The sequence below is a fragment of the Pteropus alecto genome, unplaced genomic scaffold, assembly GCF_000325575.1.
Source record: "Pteropus alecto unplaced genomic scaffold, ASM32557v1 scaffold72, whole genome shotgun sequence".
NCBI lineage: Eukaryota > Metazoa > Chordata > Mammalia > Chiroptera > Pteropodidae > Pteropus > Pteropus alecto.
The window spans coordinates 2,562,171-2,580,763 of record NW_006436811.1 but is presented as its reverse complement, the minus strand read 5'-3'; the positions used below and the strand labels follow the sequence as shown (position 1 = coordinate 2,580,763).

The 18,593-nt window shown below is 32.2% G+C and overlaps 1 protein-coding gene across 1 annotated transcript in view; it reads left to right on the top strand.

Moving 5' to 3' along the window:
* The window catches only part of PCDH9 (protocadherin 9), an 809,303-nt gene that overhangs the window by 281,908 nt on the left and 508,802 nt on the right, over window positions 1–18,593 (top strand). Inside the window, 1 exon segment of the mRNA XM_015590877.2 lies at window positions 17,805–17,906. Coding sequence (XP_015446363.1) covers window positions 17,805–17,906 — 102 coding nt within the window.

The window sequence follows — 18,593 nt, the reverse complement described above, 5'->3', positions numbered from 1 at the left end:
CCTGTAAAGAGGCATTTTTAAAGACTGATAGACAACATACAAACATTCAGGAGGTTATTGTTTTAGGATGCCTTTGATATTGAAAAGGAGTTATTTTTCTTCTGAAAATTATGGCTCACTGGAAACAGGAATTCACTCAGTAGAACTGATCTGGAACACAAAATGCCACGTAATTTTCAATATATCCATGTTACATAAGTGCAGAAGGCTGCATAATTTTATATTACATGGGTTGAGGATTGAGGATTTGTGTTTTGTTTCTGCTTCAACAATTGCCTCTAAAAAACGATGATGAATTGTGAGGTGGTTACAGGCTTTAATTTTTTGATTGAATGAAGGGATTGTATTTATAGAAGGTCATTCAGCTCCTGTGAGGAAGGTTATTAATATAAGAAATTATGTGCTGAGGTAAACCACCTCAGTTAGACAGTGAAATTCATCATTCAAGACTTGTTTAGGGACATGCAAAATACACTGTAAATTGAGTGTCTCACTTTCAAGGAGATTAATGCTCAGGAATTTTCAGAAAACTGTGATAAGAATCCCAAGGATTCATGACAATGAGAATACAGTTAATTTTTTCTCTATTTACTTGGAAATCAAGTCTATTTGGAGATATCTTTTTTATTCTTGTTCTATATACCTTGCTTGAAAACACAGGAGGAAACTATTCCTATCATTCTTGAGTAAAAGTTAAAAGTACACATCTTAAAAGATGTGGGTTCATTAAGTCAAGTATCTTACAAGGCAAAGAATATATAAGTAAATGCAAATGGTGTTTAGATATCAAGCCTGTATCCTTCTGAACAATAGCATGCCAAACTTATTCCTGAAACAGTGTTGTAGGGGTCATGGATGGCATGTTCTTTAGGTTATTCTAGGGGGCAGACATATAACCAGTTACATAAATATGTTTATTTTTCTTTTTATTTTATTTTCTGAATGATTTTCTTTTTTAAAATTATTTATTTATTTATTTTTATGGTGACTTTGGTTAACGAAATCCAGTAAGTTTCAGCTGTACATTTTAACAGTAAGGCATATATATATTTGCATTGTGTGTTCACCTCCCATAGTTAGATTTCTTTCTGTCACCACCTATTTTACCCCTTTTACCCCATCTTCTTCCTCCCTGCCTCTGGTAACCACTAGTCTATTGTGAATATGTTTAAGAAGTGAAAGAATGTTAAAAACGCTGCCTTAATCTGTTATAAAACAAAAATTGAACATCATGCTTCTTTCGAAATTTAATGAGGAATAGTAGAAATGTGTTATACATAATTTAAAATTTTAGTATTAATTAAAAGAATCTGACTTTATATAGTCCCTTATACTTTTCAAATTCTTTCACATCTAATTATCACATTTAAGTCTTTTAGCCACCTGTGTGCTGACAGGCAGGAGAGGGGTTATTATCCCTATAGGGACATAACCACTTGATTGTGGTTTTACAGTGAATACAGTGCTTTTTCCTCTGAAACACTCAGAAGATTATGCCTGCATGCAACTTCTCTGAACAAAACAATCCAAATATTCAATACTTCCAATTAGCTGTAGCAAATCTATGGAGTTCTGTGAATACCGATGAATTGCGTAGGTCCAAAGCTGAAGTGGAAATGGAAGACACTGAATACAGTTATTTGAAAACAGTTTTAAGAATTTTCTACCTGTTAAAGACTGTTCACAGCACTGGAACATCAAAGGGGAAAATAGACACAAAACACTTTATTCAGAGAAATGAATGTTAGAAATATATTTGCTATGGATGCAAAAGGAAAAGAGTCAGGAGAGTATAAACCAAATCGTCACTGTCGGGGTTGATGGGTGTTGGGGGTCGCCCCAACAGTTGCGGAGAGGGAGAGGAGAGAGTGACTGCACAGAAGTGTAGTTAGCATTTTCCCTCGGTTCTTCCTCAAATGACAGCAGAGAAGAATCACAGGTCATTGAGATCTAATAGTTTTATTAAAAGCATATTTTAGAAAGACAAGCAAATGCCCCCAAGGAGGCACATGGAGAAAGACAAAGTATGCCCAAGGAGGCACATGGTCCCAGCGCTGTAATGAGCAAAAAGGTTACAAACAAAAAAGCCCAAAAGTTCAAAAAGGAGGGGGCTTAAAGAAGAGGATCCCAAAAGAGCAAAAAGTGGGGCAAAAGGAGGGCCCAGAAGTGGAAATGTCTGCCTTCTATTTGGGCTGTGATTGGTGGTTCCAAAGGCATTCCTAGGTGATTAGCAAGTGAGGTCATTTTGATTGACACTTGGCTGCTACAAAACTCTTTGCCTAGTGTATTTGTCCATACCCAGAATTCTACTACTATTGAGGTGTTCTTTAGGCTGTCTCTAGGCTGAGCCCCTATTCCTTTGTCTCCCCTATTGCTCATGTCTGACTAGCTACCTAACAAAATGACATGGGCATTGGGCAAGTTGTTTTAAGATGCATAAAGGAATCTCAGATGGAATATTAAGCAAACATTTAAAAACGCAAAATGAAGCATACATAGAACAGTTGATTCTGAAACAGTAGATGTCAGTGCCATTCCCTATAGGTATAGAGAAAATAATTAAAGGTATGAAATTGCATAAAGTTTCCCAAAGAAATAAAAAATTAATGAAAAGATAAGCTAACCAAAAACATAGACTTCAGAGGCATAAATATAAAATATGTTACCACTGGGAAAGGAACACTCGAGGACACTGAAATACAGAGAATTGCTGAGGAGAAGAGAGATTAGAATTATGGAACAAAAGGGAAAGAAAAGTGATGGCTTTTCAAGAATAATTTTTTGTTAAGTTTGAAGGAAATCAAGGCATAACTAAGAAGAAAAGAATTTGGAAATCCTCTTTCCAAAGTGCACCATGAGAAAAACATGTGGGAAACAGAAGATGAAAATACCAGTGAGGGATTAACTAGAGGTGCACTTATTTTCCCATAATCAAAAACAATCCTCATAAATCTTTTTAGGAGAAGGGACAAAGTTATATCATTTAGACATTAATGCATTTGGCATATTGGGAGTATTTAGTGTTCTTATTATAATACTGACATAGTAGAGCATCCATTTGACACTTGAATACTCATTTTCTATTTCTCTGTTTTCTTTTTTAAGAGGGGAAATTGTTGAACATTATTATTAGTGATTATAAAAACTGTTAAAATGGTAAATTAAGACACTCTTCTTTTTGCCTTAGTAAAATTGAATTTGAAGGTCTGTTTCTCTTACCCTTTTCTGCAAAAGAGGAGTGATAAAGTGGTCTAAAACACAGTTTAAGAAGGTAGTCTTAATAAAGTATGATGTATGCAATTATAAAAGTTAATGATGAAGATACTTTTGGCTATAAGAAACTGAAACTCACATCAACTAGATTAATGTAGAGATTTTCTGGAATCCAAGGAGAGAAAATGAAGAACACTTGAGTCCCATTTCAAGGAGAACAGAGAATGATAAATAAGACAGTTTCTCTGTGTGTATCTTTATGTCCCTAACTTTCTGTCTCTGTCTGTCTGTCCATCTGTCTGTCTTTCCACTTGGTACTTATGCATTACGTTCTCTGTGCTGTTTTGTACGTGGCTATTGCTAGGTCCTTGTACACTCCAACCTTTCAATTTCAACCGAGACTTTCTTTCCTCCCCCTCAGCTTAAATTTCCACAAAAGCATTGAGGGGTAAGAACTCAACTTTGCTCGAACATCGTCATATACAGCAGTTTTAACGTGACACTGGTCATCTTAGATTCTGCTTGTCTGGGTGGCTGAGGCACACCATGTGCCTAATGTGCCTGGGTAGTTGTCATTTACATAATGTTAAAGTGAAAACAAGACACTTTAAATTTGCAGAGTTGTTCGTATAAAGAAAATTATTACTCTGGAGGCATTTTAGTAAGGGGATATTTATGTATTTGTTTTACCTAGTAACGGAATTAGAAAGCATCTTTGGTAGATCCTATCTTACATACTTTCTGTTTGTATTGGGCATTCGCACCACGCACTTGTCACTCTTTTACATAAACTTATTTTACACTGAATCACAATGAATGACTATCATAAAAACAAATAACATGTCAACACATTTATTCGACCAGAACCCTCTTGAGATGATGTCTGAATTTTCATCAAGACTGTAGTGATTAGTGTTTCTGATTATGATAATCAAGTAACTCATTAGTGGCTATGTTTCAAAAAGGATTTAAGATAAAAAAAAGTATTTCTAGAATACAGCGATGCATTTGACTCAAGCTGTTGAAAGATGAGAAATAGTAAAAGGACAATTTTGGTCCTTAATATTATTTGGTAGTGAAATATACGTAAGGCAAGGGTACCCAACTTTTATATGCAAAATGTTCCCAAAGGCCTAGTTTCATGAGAGTTTATTTTAAAGTGTACTCTTGTTTATTTATGAAGAATAAATTGAACAAAGATTGCCTTGTCTAACTTGACATCAACATAAACTATCAAATGAGTGCATAAAATTTTCAGCGAGGAAGCATATGTTTTATTAGTTGATGCTCAATATATGAAGTAGGCAGTTGAAGTAAATGAAAGTAGTTTGTGACTTAATTTTTCAAAGAAAACTTATTTGCAAGTAGTTTCAGCTTAGTGAGCAGCAGAAAATAAGATTCTGTTCTTTCATGTGTACTTTGTATAGCTTGTTTAAAAATATGTAAATATTTACTGAGTGTGCCTAGGTGTATGTATGGGTTTTCCTTCCTGAGACACACTTCCCTCATTGTGTTTAGCTATTTATTTTAATGAGACTGTAGACAAATTCTATACTTCTTCAAGCTTTAGAGAGCTCACTAGGGAATAATATGGGGATGAATGTTCTGTATTTTGAGAAGATACATACAGTGTCAATTAGCTAAAACCACGAAGTACAAGTTACTAAAGTTCAGTCAAGTCTTACAATCAACCATTAATACAATGGTTGTTAGCTATATGGATAAATTACATATACAGTCGTTATACTTAGACCTACACTTTTGACCACATTCAAACACATATTTAACATGGTATTTGGTTTCAAACTCATTAGACCTTCCTTTTTTGCAGATGTTTCAGAATATCTGATTGGCCTTTTTTAACCTCCCAAATTCTGAGCATGAGATATTTCCAGTTAAACTGAGCAAGGTGTTTTTTCATGAATTAATTTAAATATTGAGTTAAGCAGATTGTTTCTTCAGATGTAGTTATAAGTCCCTTCCAGGGAAAGTATATATATATTTTCCTATTAAATTGAATGGGCATCTGAATTGAATGAACTAGAGGCTCTAAATCAATTCTATTGATGGGTCTTTGTTATTCTCTTACAGAGTAATTTGTGAGAATATTAATGAGCCAAATACAAAGGTCACTTCAAGGTCTGCAAGCCCATAATTTAAAATATGGAATTGAAAATATGGCTGAATTTCTTTTTGTTTCAATTACATTAAAAGGAATTCAAATAATTTCTACCCTATGTCACCTAAATGAAGTTCGTCATTCATTGGTCAGTCTCTGTGACATATCCTCATTGATAACAGAGGTTAAGGAAAGAACCTCCCATGTTTCTTTCAACTCTAATATTCAATGAGTCTATTAAATGTTGAAGCCACCCAGAGGGAAGGGAATTGCTACAGATTCTTACCGGTGGACATAAATTTCAAGCCCAGATTCCAAGCTTTTAAAAGACTTTTCAGTGCCACAGAGGAGAATGAAAATGAGAACTTAATAGAATTTAAAAAGAGCAAAGACTGAAAGGAAGGCAAAAAGGATACAGCGCTACTGAGTTCAGTGTCAAGAGTATAAATCATATTTACTCTGATTTCCTGTTTGTTTGTTTGTTTGTTTTTTATGTGATGTTTCAAAAGTAGTCAGCTATCTTATCTGGTTGTTTCTGCTTCTACACACACAAATACACACACACACACACACCCTCCTATTCAGGCTCCTACCCCTTAGAAGCTAGAGAAGAGTTATACTCTGCTTTTTAAAGTGCCCTGTTACTGTACAGATTATTACAGAACATTGTGGATTATAGGATTAATTTCAACATCTTTCTCTAGTGATATACAAAAACAAACACAAATTAGTGTCGATGGTCTCATTCTCTGTTTATTTAGGAATCCTGGTAATCAAAATAGTAAGAAAAAATCTCATAAAAATCGTCTAGTAGAATTTTTTTTTTCCTTCATTGAAGGGGAGTAAAAAATTCTACTCATTTCGTCAGATCCTTATTTTCTAATGTTGAATTTAAAAAATATTTCATAAAAATAACTTAAATTGTAATAGAATGCTAATATAAGATCGCAAAGAGCCATGCCTTAATAGTATTGAATTTTAAGTTAAGAGACAATAATTAGAATATATAAATATTTCTCTTTTTCTAAAATTACTTTCTTTAAATAGTATATTATCTTGATTTGGAAGTGGATTTCTATTATCAATATTATTAATATGAAAAGAAATGTTTTGTAAAATGCTCTTTAGATATTGTTAATTATTTTTAAATATTGCCCACCATCTCTACTTTATAAAACTATCATGGACTTAAATATTAATCCTTATTTAATTGGATAAATATATTTATTTTGATATCATTATAGGACAAAAATATGTCATTATCTGACAAGGAACTATCATTCTGTATTCTTCAGAGGAACACTGTGCATGAAAAAAATGTATAAATACCACCATCTATTTTACTCATTAGATTGTATGTTTTTTTTGCCTCTATTTTGAAATATTTACATATGTTGCTGAATAAATTTGGGAGATATGCAGAATTTATCAAAATGACCATAATTAATACACTGTCAACTTTTTCAGGACAAGGATTATCTCTTATTTTTATACTTTTAATGAAATCATTATCATTACTAAGTATTTAACCCATAGGAGGTTATTAAGAAATGTTTGTTGAATGAGTGAATATATTTATTTGTGAGAATCTTCATAGACGATATAACATTTAATATGCTTCTTGAAGAGAATACTAAATCATATGTTTTATCATTTTCTTCCTTGGTAAAGAAAGATTTCTCAGATATACTTCATGTTTATTAATATACCTTTTCAAAATAGATTTTTGTATATGTTCCTAAAATCTATTTCTGGTTAATCTTCACCAGGGGAGCAACTTAATAAGGATAAATCAGAGAAGTGTGAGTGTTTTAGAGAGCTATCTAAGTGTTACAGTTCTATGACCTCAGGATTAGAAGATAAATAGTAAAGTGGTTTTGCCAAAGTTATATTAGCTAGGAGCTTGGGGACAAAGCAAGTCGTTCAAAAGATAACTCTATTAGCAGTGACTTCATCTACAATTGTTTGCTGTATGTTAATGTACATTCCTTCTGGTAATCTCACTCCAAACCTATGAGAATAACCATTTTTCAGACCTTAAAAGCAAGCACATTTCTCAAATGACTTGGTTTTGTTTCCTGAAAGACACAGAACTTTAATTTTTAAAATAAATTTAAAAAAACGCTCCAGCCTTTTAAACATTCACAGCTAAGTGGATTCTGGACTTGCTGAATGGTTGCCATCCAACATGGCTGTGATTAGTTTAATTTGGGCCTAAATAATCTGTTTCAGAAGGTACTCAATGCACTAATTCTTTTTCTGAAGAGAAAGTGGAAGTAGAGTCAATAAATATCAAACTTTTGATAGCGTTTTTCTCTTTATGAAGAAAATTATGTATATGAGAGTTAAAATGAGATGTTGGTTTTAATAGAGTAACATATTCAAGGCTATCAGCAAGAGCACATGGTTAGAACAGTCAGTAGTGAAGTTTGGCTTTCCTGAAGTCTCTTTATCAACTAAATTATGTCACCATCTTACGAAGGTCTAAAATTAGAGATTGATATTTGGGGCAAAAAACAACATTACCTTAATTTTTAGGGTGACATAGCTATATCTCACAGGTAGACTGCATTTTGACAGGGAGGTGGAATCTCAACTTCCTGTTTCACAGACAAAGACATAGAGATATAAAATAACAAGATCAGTTGGTGGTAGAGCTGAGGTTCAAGTCCAGGTCTCTGAAGTGTTATTTGACACATTCTAGTGTATTCTGAAACATTCTTTTTTATTCCAAATCATTAATTAAAAAGTTATAAATTTTTATTCAAATTTAGATACATTACAATTTGAGTAAATCAATTTAAATTAAAAATATGAAATACCTTATAAAAACGCATTCTTAAAATTATGTATTCAAGGGATACTTTTTGTTTGTTTGTTATTAATGTACTGTAAAAAAACAAAGCATGCTCTCTCTCTTTCTCTCTGTGTATGCTATTAATAGATTTAAGTTTCAGGATCTGTTTTAGAAAACTTTCCAGTAAGAGAAGTATAATAATCCACTGAACTGTTTAAGAATTTGCTTTGAAAAGACAGTATTGAAATAACTGGCACAGCCTTGAATTTTGAATTCACTTTGAAATGCTCTAGATTTCAATCTCTGAATTTGTGACCTGATTTCTTTGACTGGAGGTTGACTTGCAGACTGTAGTTAAAGACTAGCAAGACTAATATGTTAAAAGTTTATTTTTGGAAAGCATTTTTTTTCATGATATAAGAACATAATCTTGCAATGAAAAATTATATTCAGTTCAGATTTTTTCTTTCCTTTTTTACCACAGAAATTTTAAAATATAATTATAATTTTAGGTAAGATTGTTTTTACAGAAGTACTTCACGTTAAACTTCAGGGTGCATTTGTGTTAGACATTTTATATGTACATATACAAACACACACATACATATATATGCTATTAATATAGTATAACATGTGGTTTGTTTTTAGAACATTTAAAATTATAAATAAATATATATGTAATAGAATTTATATAGTTAAGGGTGAAATATTTTAGAAAAGTATACTTTTTGATATATTATTAATAAAAGCAATTCTTCATAATAAAGAAATACTTTTTCATATACAAATATATGCAGTCATTTATATGAAAAACATATGAATCACCACATGAAACATATTTACAAGCATGATGCTTATATGTTTGCATGTGTGCACATACATGTAAATGCAATTCATAAATGGCCACCTCTCCATAAAAAAAGAATATTTACCTTGTGAAGAGCCCATCACTGTATACTTGCACTCACTTATATCTTCAGCCTCATGCATTTCTTTGCATTTTAATGCCAGTTAATGGAACATATTATAAGCCAATATGTTGTTCTCTAATAAGGTAGTGTTAACACTATATATTTGGTACTGTTTCAGAACTCCTTGGAAATTTTAACCAACTCAAAAGATGCATTGACTTCTTAAGCATTCATTATCTGGAGTGAAAATAAAACATCATTTTTCTTCACTGAAGTCTTTCAATTTAACCTGGAAATGTAACAAAAGACTTTATCTTCAAAATCTAAGTGAACATATCTAAAACAGGACCTCTTTCTCCCTTGAAGTTCGAATTTTAAATATTTTTAGACAATTTGTTTTTTGTGTGTTGAGAAAAATATTGTTTTCGTTTCTCTTCAAAGTTTAAAGACAATTAAATAAAAAAATATATGAAAGTCTCAGGGAATTTATGAGAACAAAAAATAAAATAAACTTAAATGAACTGCAAAACAATTGTCTTGAATTAAAACAGCATGCATAATCCTGATTAACTGTACTAAAAATGTCTCATATTGTATTCCTTGGAATATGCTTGGACAGAAGTTAGTACCTCTCCTTAAGCATCTGCAAAGTTTCAAAGGCCTGTATTGCCTACATCCATTTATTTAAAATGCAGAATTAAGTTGCAATGTGCAGTGCCTACTGGCATTAATAGAGCTTTGCCCAAGCAATATAACATGTAATCCTTTTGTAATTTAAAACCTTTCAATGTATTATTGGTCTTGTGAAATGGCTTTACAGTAAAATAATAATACAAGGAAGGGAACAGTGGAGAAATTGTAAAGTATAGAACATTAGAGTTTGAAGTATACTTTCTGAGGGATTTTATTTCTATGCATGCCCATAGCAGCTGGGTCAAAAGAGGTGCATAAAACAAATAAAACATCCATGAACCATTTAAAGAAAATATTATAATGTGCGCAGAGCAGCTACGATTTGTGATCCTCATAAAGGTAGTTTTGCATGGCTCAAGGAATTCCTTGGTGAATAATGACCTAAAATTGTAACCAGTTTACCTGTATTAAGTTAGAGAGCTTAGTAGTAATTGCTTATGAAAGAATTTATAGCTCAATGTGGGAAAATATATGCGCTTATACGTGTATTATTTATTTAGCAAAATCGTGTTCACCCTTATGCACCCCGCACCCCAGGACCTCTGCCTAGAGGGCTCTTTGGCACACTCAATGTTCAATTCACAGCTGTCTGGTCTGTTACTGCACGTTTAGAGGAAACCTGCTGAAAAACTTGATATAGGGTGCTATCGCAATATTCTTAACTTAATTACCAAAAATCCTACAAGATTACAAAATTATGTTTTTTCTTTCTTCTCACTCTCATTAAATATTGTGTTGAGAAAAGGAGACCATATCAGCCTAATGTAAGCCCTCTTAAAAACTGAATGATCATGTTTCAAATATATCTCTATCTCTCTCTATCTCTGTTTATGCATTTAGGAATAGTCCCTAAAGAAAAACATTGAAAGTCATTGCATAGAAGGAAAATCAACTGAGCAAGCATTCTCTGGAAATGAACAATATACAAAATTGCTAAAACTTTATGGTAACCAGAGATATTTATAGCAATAGATTGCTCTCAAATATCACTTAAGCAATAACACATTGAGAGAAAGCTATTTCTTGGTTATGGTATTTGGCACCTATACATTTTATTGAATTGTTACAATTGTTTGAAAAATGTCAGCCAGCCTATAATAGAGACCATAAATTTTGGAATAGAATATGCAAGAGGAATACCTAAACAAAGAAAAAATAAATAAAATGTTTCATCTGGTACTTTAGCTTGAACCACTTACTAAATTTCCTCAGATATTAATTTCATGTTCTCAGATATTTTTCCAATCCTCTTTTTTTACTTAATGTGTTAAGATTTTTCCCCTGATTATAAAATATTCTGCATATCTTAACTTGTTTTGGAACAAATGGTTTCCATTTAGTGTGTCATAACATAGTAAATTGAGGTAAATGTTATACTGATGCTTTAAAAGTGACCTATGACTAAAAGTGCACAGTAAGAAATACATCTTTTTATCCGTTAATATCACTTGATCACAGGGAACTATAATTGAGAAAAGCCAACTGGCCTATTTAATGGACTGCGCCAAAAGACTATATAAGCTTTTGTTTTCTCATAAATCCCATGTGGCATGGTCAGCTTCTCTCTGTTCATTGAGCAATAATGACTACTTCCATCTGTCTAGTTTCTCTGCAAAACTGAAATAAAAATGGAAAAGCTTGTTGGGGCAGAGAAGAAAGAAGGTGCTATTGAGGAAGAGAAAAGGAGGTATGTTTGGGACTTGAAGAAGGAAGAAAGGTTCCTAGACCGAAAGGAGATCTGGAATGGGGATTGTGAAAAGGGTAGAGGAGATTTTACACTAAGTGAGATGGGTTAGTGGTCAGTTCAGGGAATTTTGAAGCATATCCTAGTCAACTTACATACCAAGGAATCTTGCTGTCCTGGAAGAAACAAAAGAGTCGACTTGGCAAAGTCAGCTGGCTAGGAAAATGTTGCCTGTCCCTGAAGTTGAACAGGAGTAAATTTTCTTCATATGTGCAGTTCGTAAATGAAAATTTATCCACTTAAGTGACGTATTACCATGAGTAAGTTGCTTCCTGCCATGAGTTGCTAAGGAGAAACTAAGCATGATGAGCAAAGCCACTGCTTTGTTTAATATTTCTACTACAGATACTCTCAATCTATGGTATTAATGCACTTGACTTTTGTGATAGCATTTGTGATGCAATGTAAGTCTTGGGAATGCTAATTTTACAATGAATTTGTTGGGGACAAAACATCAAAAAAGAAAACAGGTACAGAGAAATTTTCACCCAGAGAGTTACAAACAAAGACAATCTAGGTGGATATAAGTTATTGTAAAAGTCTTACATTTATTTATTTTTTCATTTCATTTAAAATTTTTACTTAAAATATAAAATAACTAGTAATGCTGCATGAAATGCATTATATGCTGGAGATAAATTGTCAACAGAAGGATCTTTTTCCCTCATGAAGTGAAAGAAAGCAGAATATATATAAAGGAAGTAGAAAGACCTTTGAGCTGTATTACTATAGAAGGAAAAATGAGCAAGTTCTTTACCTGGCTTTAGAAAAACATTTTTTTTTTTGAAAGAGGAGGATTGACCTCAAGCCAAATCAAAAGGAAACTGACATCTATGTGGTACTTTTATTTCTGAAGATGCACATTTTTAAGATTTTATGGTTTAAAGCCCTTTCATAACTATTATCAACAGTTTTGTTGAGGTAGATGAAGCAGATTTTTAACAAAGTTATGCTGATTATTTTTCTATGTGCTTATTTGTTTTAAGATATTTGAACCCAGAGTTAACATATGTTAATATTTTTTAATATTTATGTCTCTAATTTTTAAGAAAAATACTCTTTTTAAAGAGAAAAAACAAATAATTAAAAAAAAAAAACATATTCCCTGCATACTACAGGTATAGTTATTGTTCCTTTTAAATTATTTTACCATTCACTTTTCTTCTCATTCTATGTAAGTAATCTCTACCTTGAAATTGATATATATTCTAGCCATTGATATTTCTGTGATTTGTTTAGGTATTTATATGATACTTGGTTTTAAAATATATACTGCATTTTCCTTTTAAGTCAAAATATATATTACTCAAGCTGAATACTGATGTGTTCATCACAGTTTGATGAGTGTTTTTGCTTTGTTTTGCAAGCATTTTTAATGACAGAAAAATGAACCAGTGGAGAAGGGTACATAAAAGGCAATAGAGAGAAGACTATAGATACAGACCTGAGGCTTCTTGATTACAGACAGAGTAAGTTTCAGGACATTAAAGGTTGGAACAAATTTTCAGAAATGATAAGAACCTACTCTATGGACCCCTAAAATATAAATGTTAACACTTTCCAGAAATACTCACAAAATGTGTGCTTTAGGGTAAGCATATTTAGAATCGTTCTAAGAGTCTACTCTTGTCTTATATTAGGAAATTAATTGTTCATGTGTCTGAGTGAGAAAGTATTTTAGAGTAGGAAACATCAGGGAACATGCTTTCTGAGAAAGTACTCAGGCCTCATCTTCTCTAGGCTTTTCAATTTTAACAACATGAATAGTTAAATAATTCCAGAAAGAGAGCATGGAAGGTTAGAAGAACACCATGAGTATGTATTGTCCTGGAAGGCTAGTGATATAAATATATATCGGTTATCAGTTGTGTCAAGAGAGATGAGGCCTGAGAATTGCCCTTTTAGTTACTAATGTGGAAATCATTGATGATCTTGATAGATCAGTTTCAGGGGGCATGGAAGTGGTGAAAACTTGGTAAATGTGGGCTCTCCAAGGGAATGTATGGAGAGAAGTTCCATACACCAAGTACAGACCATTCTTTAAGTAGTTTATTTTCTGTAATTGTGAATTTCTTATTAGCCTTTAGGGCTTTTATATCAAAAGTTTTAAGAATATTTCACAATTCTTCATAGAAAGAATTCTTAGTTTTTTTTTTTAAAATGCGTAGGAAAAACATATTCAGTAGGAGTTTTTAACAAATAGAATTGTTATTTAATGAAACCTATATCACAACAATACAAGGCCACTGCCTCTATAATGTTTGCACAAAATATATAACAACACCATTCATTTTTAGCAAACAACCTTGATTTTGTAAAGTAGGAGGAGTAAGAGAATAACAGGGTATATTGCTACTACTATAGAGTTAGGTGGAAAATGTAAAGAACTATACCCCCTTTTTAGCAAAGAAAACAGCTATGTCTTATCATTATGTAATTTTTCATAAAACTTTTGTTGTTTTTGCTACTGTTGATATTTTTCTTTTGATATCATGGCTATGAAATGCTTTCTTAAGATTTTGTGTCAAAAACGAAGCTAATATTCCTGATTATGGGGCAAGTTTAAGTAGTTATTTCTATAGGTAGTTTTTTAATAATAGTTTCTCAGGAACTATAATGTTTTGTGAAGGAAAAATTTATCCACATACTAAAATAGAAACTATTAATTGTAGGTAATGGAAAACTTCAAATTGATTTTAAAGTATAAAATAAATGTATTTAGAGTGATTTCCACTTAACATGATTGTTATTATTGAACTCTGGACCTCTCAAGTTTGATTTACATGTTTTCTGCAGTATTAAATCCAATTAAGCAAATCCATCTTAATTGTAATTCACCATATATTGATATCAAATCTGGCAAACAGAAAAATTTTTTTTGTGGGTCATATCTTGAGACATTTATTGTTAGGAAGGATTCATGATTAAATTCTTTATGTTTAAAGACTTGTTTTCTTAAAGTTTTAGCTCTTTTGTAATGTTTGAGCTCAAAATATTGCTTATACTGTTATTTTTTTCTTTTCCTTCTTTTGCTCTGATTCATAGATTTATAATCACCAGAGGCTATTTACATCACAACATTCAAAAATTTTAAAAAGTGAGGCAGTAAGAATGGGTTAAACTTTTTCTTTGATGCCATCTACTGTTTTGTAAACAGAGGCTGCTCCAGAATTAGCCACAGGAGAGCCTTATAGGTAAAATCTTGTTGGGATGAAGGGACTTGCCTAAGTTCCACAAGCATATTGCAAATGTACATATTGTATTTCCTAAGGTAAGTTAGGGAAAAAAGAATGATATTAAAGCTCACCCTCGGTACTGCCATTGTTTATAAAGCACCTATCCCATCCTTTGGTAGTTGTTACTTGTATTAAGTCCAATCCTATAACTTATCATCATTGGATCTACTGTGAAATTTAATGCACTAATAACTTCTGTCCCTTTCCTCAAATTAATCCTCATATATTTCATGGTTAAAGCACTGTCAAACTACTCACAGCTCACAGGCCAAGTCATGAGAATTCATGTCTTCTAGCCTTTGCGTATGTATGCTCTTCCTTCTGTCATGAAGTTATGCTAATGTGATTCCTGTACTGGCCAATCTTTCAAAACTCTGCTCATGCATCAAACCCAGGAGTCAAGTCAGTCTCTCTTTTCTGTCCCTTAGTAACCTGTGCATATGTTTTCACATGACATTTTTACATATCATAGTGGTTGTTTCTAAGTTTGATTTCACTGCTAGAGTGAGATTATTGCAGATATTAAATGCCATATCTGGATGAACCAATAATATTTGGACATTGCATGCACTTCAGCAAATGACCGATGATCAAAAAAAAAAAAAAAAAAAGAACAAACAGTGAAATATGTGAATGGATGAGGAAATAAATGGACCCTTAAGGGAGATATGGAAGAGTAGTAATAGCATGAGTCCTGTCACCTAGGATTACTTTTATTGAGCAAATTCTTGCACAAAGAACATCGAATACATCTGAACCTGTCTTCTCCACCTGTTAAAGAAAGTATATTTTCTAAATCTCTGCAAAGTTTTCTTGTGGATAATACATAAAATATTGTATTTATAGGTATAAAGTATTATATAAACATAGCTGTTTTTTCTTAGGTTCAGAGGCATTATGATATAGCCATGAAAAAATAATCATCTATTCTATGACAGGTTAAATAAGGACAAGCAAGAACAAATGGTATAGAGCAAGTGAGCAGATGGAAAGGAAAATGAGGCCAAAATGCACTATAATGTCCTGAGGGCTAGACAAAGAAACCCAGGGATTCTAAACTCTGGCTGCACATTAGAATTACCTGAATAATTAAAAAATATCTTTATATGAGCTATAATTTATTCAATGTGAGGTGGGGCTCAGTCACGAACGTTTTTTAAAACTCCCCAGGTGATTCTAATACAACTAGGGTGAGAGTGGCTGCTAGGCCACAGGATTTGAGGAAATGTTTCTAGGGAGAAAGACTGCATAATACATGAGATGTTTTTTAAAGATTAATCAGTATGAATAGATATGAGGAGAGGCCAGAGACAGGAATTGAGTGATTAAAATGTCTAGGAACATCAGGGATGGAAATAACTGTTTTAAGGTCTGAACTTTTATTTTCTTTTCCGTCTTTTTTTTTTTTCTTTTAAAAACCTAAGGAGGCTGCTGTGGAGAGATATCAGAGTTAGGCCTTCATAATTAACAGTGAAGTTGTCCAGACAAACTTAGGCATATTTCAAGAATTAATACTGGCAGAGCACCATTTTACAAACTAAAAGTTGCTTAGGTAGCAAGCAGAGGTCAAAATGGCAATAGCCATTTGTTTAGTTACCCATGAAGGGTTCCTAGGGAAGGTTACATTTTGAACAGGGATGATTGATACTCTTTGTAGAGAGAACAGGCGTAAAATATTTTTTTTATGCCAAAGGTTTCTAATACAGGTTTGAAAGTCATGTCTTCCTAGTCTTCTATATTGCTATCTGTCTTAAACAAACAAAAATTAAAAGAGATAATATCTTCAAAATGTAATGAAGCATATCCTGGAATTCTTTTTTTGTATTTTTGCCCCTTTTCTGAGTTTAAAGTTACTTTAAAGTAATATGTATGTGTGTGTTTATGAGTGTTTTGAAATATATTTAATTATATAAAATAGTGGTCTTGAGAATATACTTAACTTCATACTAAACTCAAAAACTCATTTGCTTTTTAAGATATCTTTGATAGTAATTTTCTAAAAGATTGTTCTGTGGGATGGGCAAAATAAAATTTCATTAGTAAGTCAAAAATGTGGGTTACTAGTTTGAAACTAGTTTGAAAAATATATATTATCTTCCTTCCTTTTGTCATAAAACTCTGTGCACATGCTGTAGTCTCATGGGAGAGGAAAGGTTATATGCCAATGATAAACCCTTTGTGGAGGCACTATAATATGCTTTATTAAAGTAGAAATCTTAGAAATCCCAATATTATGTTTAGTAAATGGCCAAACGGCAATACTTATAAACATTCCTTTCCTTGACTCTAACACGAGATTTAAGGAAGAAGGAACCAGAGATAACAGGAAGTCAATAATACCTTATTTTCACATTAAAAAAAAAAAAAAAAAAAAACTCTTGTGAGGAATATGGAAAAGAGACATTTTAACATTTTTAACAGAGAAAGGCCAAGCCATAATTTAATATATTACAATTCATTTCTATTTCCAAGTGAATTATTTTAACCTATTTTTAAAAATACTTGATATTTCATTCAGAGAAAAGGTAAAGTAATATTTTAAGACTTTAAACTTTTAGTTTTAACTATTTCAAATGTATCATTTATAAAGGCCATGAATATACTAAATAAGGTACGGGACATGGTCCTGGAAAGCTGGGTAGCAGCCCAACCTTGGGAAAAATATTTTACTCTGCCTCCTTTTTCTCATCTGGGCATAATAATAATGTCTATGTCACAGGTCATCTGTATTATATATATGTAAAGCATTTGAATAATGTCACACATAAATAATAATGCATTAAGTTTAGCTACTAAATATGTGTTAGCTACTAAAGTCATAAGCATAATAAATATTGCTTGAAAAGAGTAAAAATGAAATAACTACATCTTAGATTTCTTTAGTTTTAGTTAAAACAATTTGACAATATGTTTATCTTGGGAATATTTTTTATCTTTTTGTAAAGGCTCAACATTAATGCATGTACCTGTGAGGGTAGGACCCTTGGTTCAAATGGTAGTCCTTAATTAGACTCTTAGCAAACAGCCATGTCTCTCAATAGACACTCTAATGTGGAGTAGTTTGTCACAATTATTTGGTAATCTCTTTCAGTGTAACTCACACAGCAAAAGTGACAATATTCCTGTCACTCCTCAGAAATGTCCCAGCTCTGCGGGTTTCTACATTCAGGAGAATGAAGAAAGCCATTATGAGGTATGCCATATCTCTGTAGAGACATACTAGTACTGAGTAGTTTGCATTTTCCTACTGATTTCAAATTTTATGTTAACTATTATAAATATTTTCTTTGCTGACCTCTTTTATGTTATTTTTATACTAGTACTTTTTAAATAATTTTAAGTAAACAGTTTTTAGAACAAAAAGCAAATGATAATCTTTTTCTTTTTGGTAATGGTTCAACTATTAAAAACAGTTTTATGTTCTTGTCATTGAATGCAAAGTGTTGATGTTAACCTATTTTTGGAGAAAGTAATAAGCAACTTTTAGACTTATATGTTCATAATTAATTCAATTTTATTGGTTGAGCTAAAAGATACAGAATTCCATTTGTTGAAAGTTTGATTGGCTCCAACCCCTACATTCAAGGACAATAAAGAAGACAATGCTGTTTGATATAAACAAGCTAAATTGGAATTTTCATTAATCTTTTTCTTTCTTTACTTTTTCCCTGTATTTTGAATTTAAAATAATAATCTTTTTAAAAATGAATCCATCTACTGTGAAATGCAGATGATTCCTTTCCTTCCTTCTTTCCCTTCTTTCCTTCCTTCTTTCCCTTTCCTTCCTTCTTTCCCTTCTTTCCTTCCTTCCTTCCTTCCTTCCTTCCTTCTTTCCTCTCTCTCCCTCTCCTCTCTTCTTCTCTTTCGCTCTCTCTTGTTT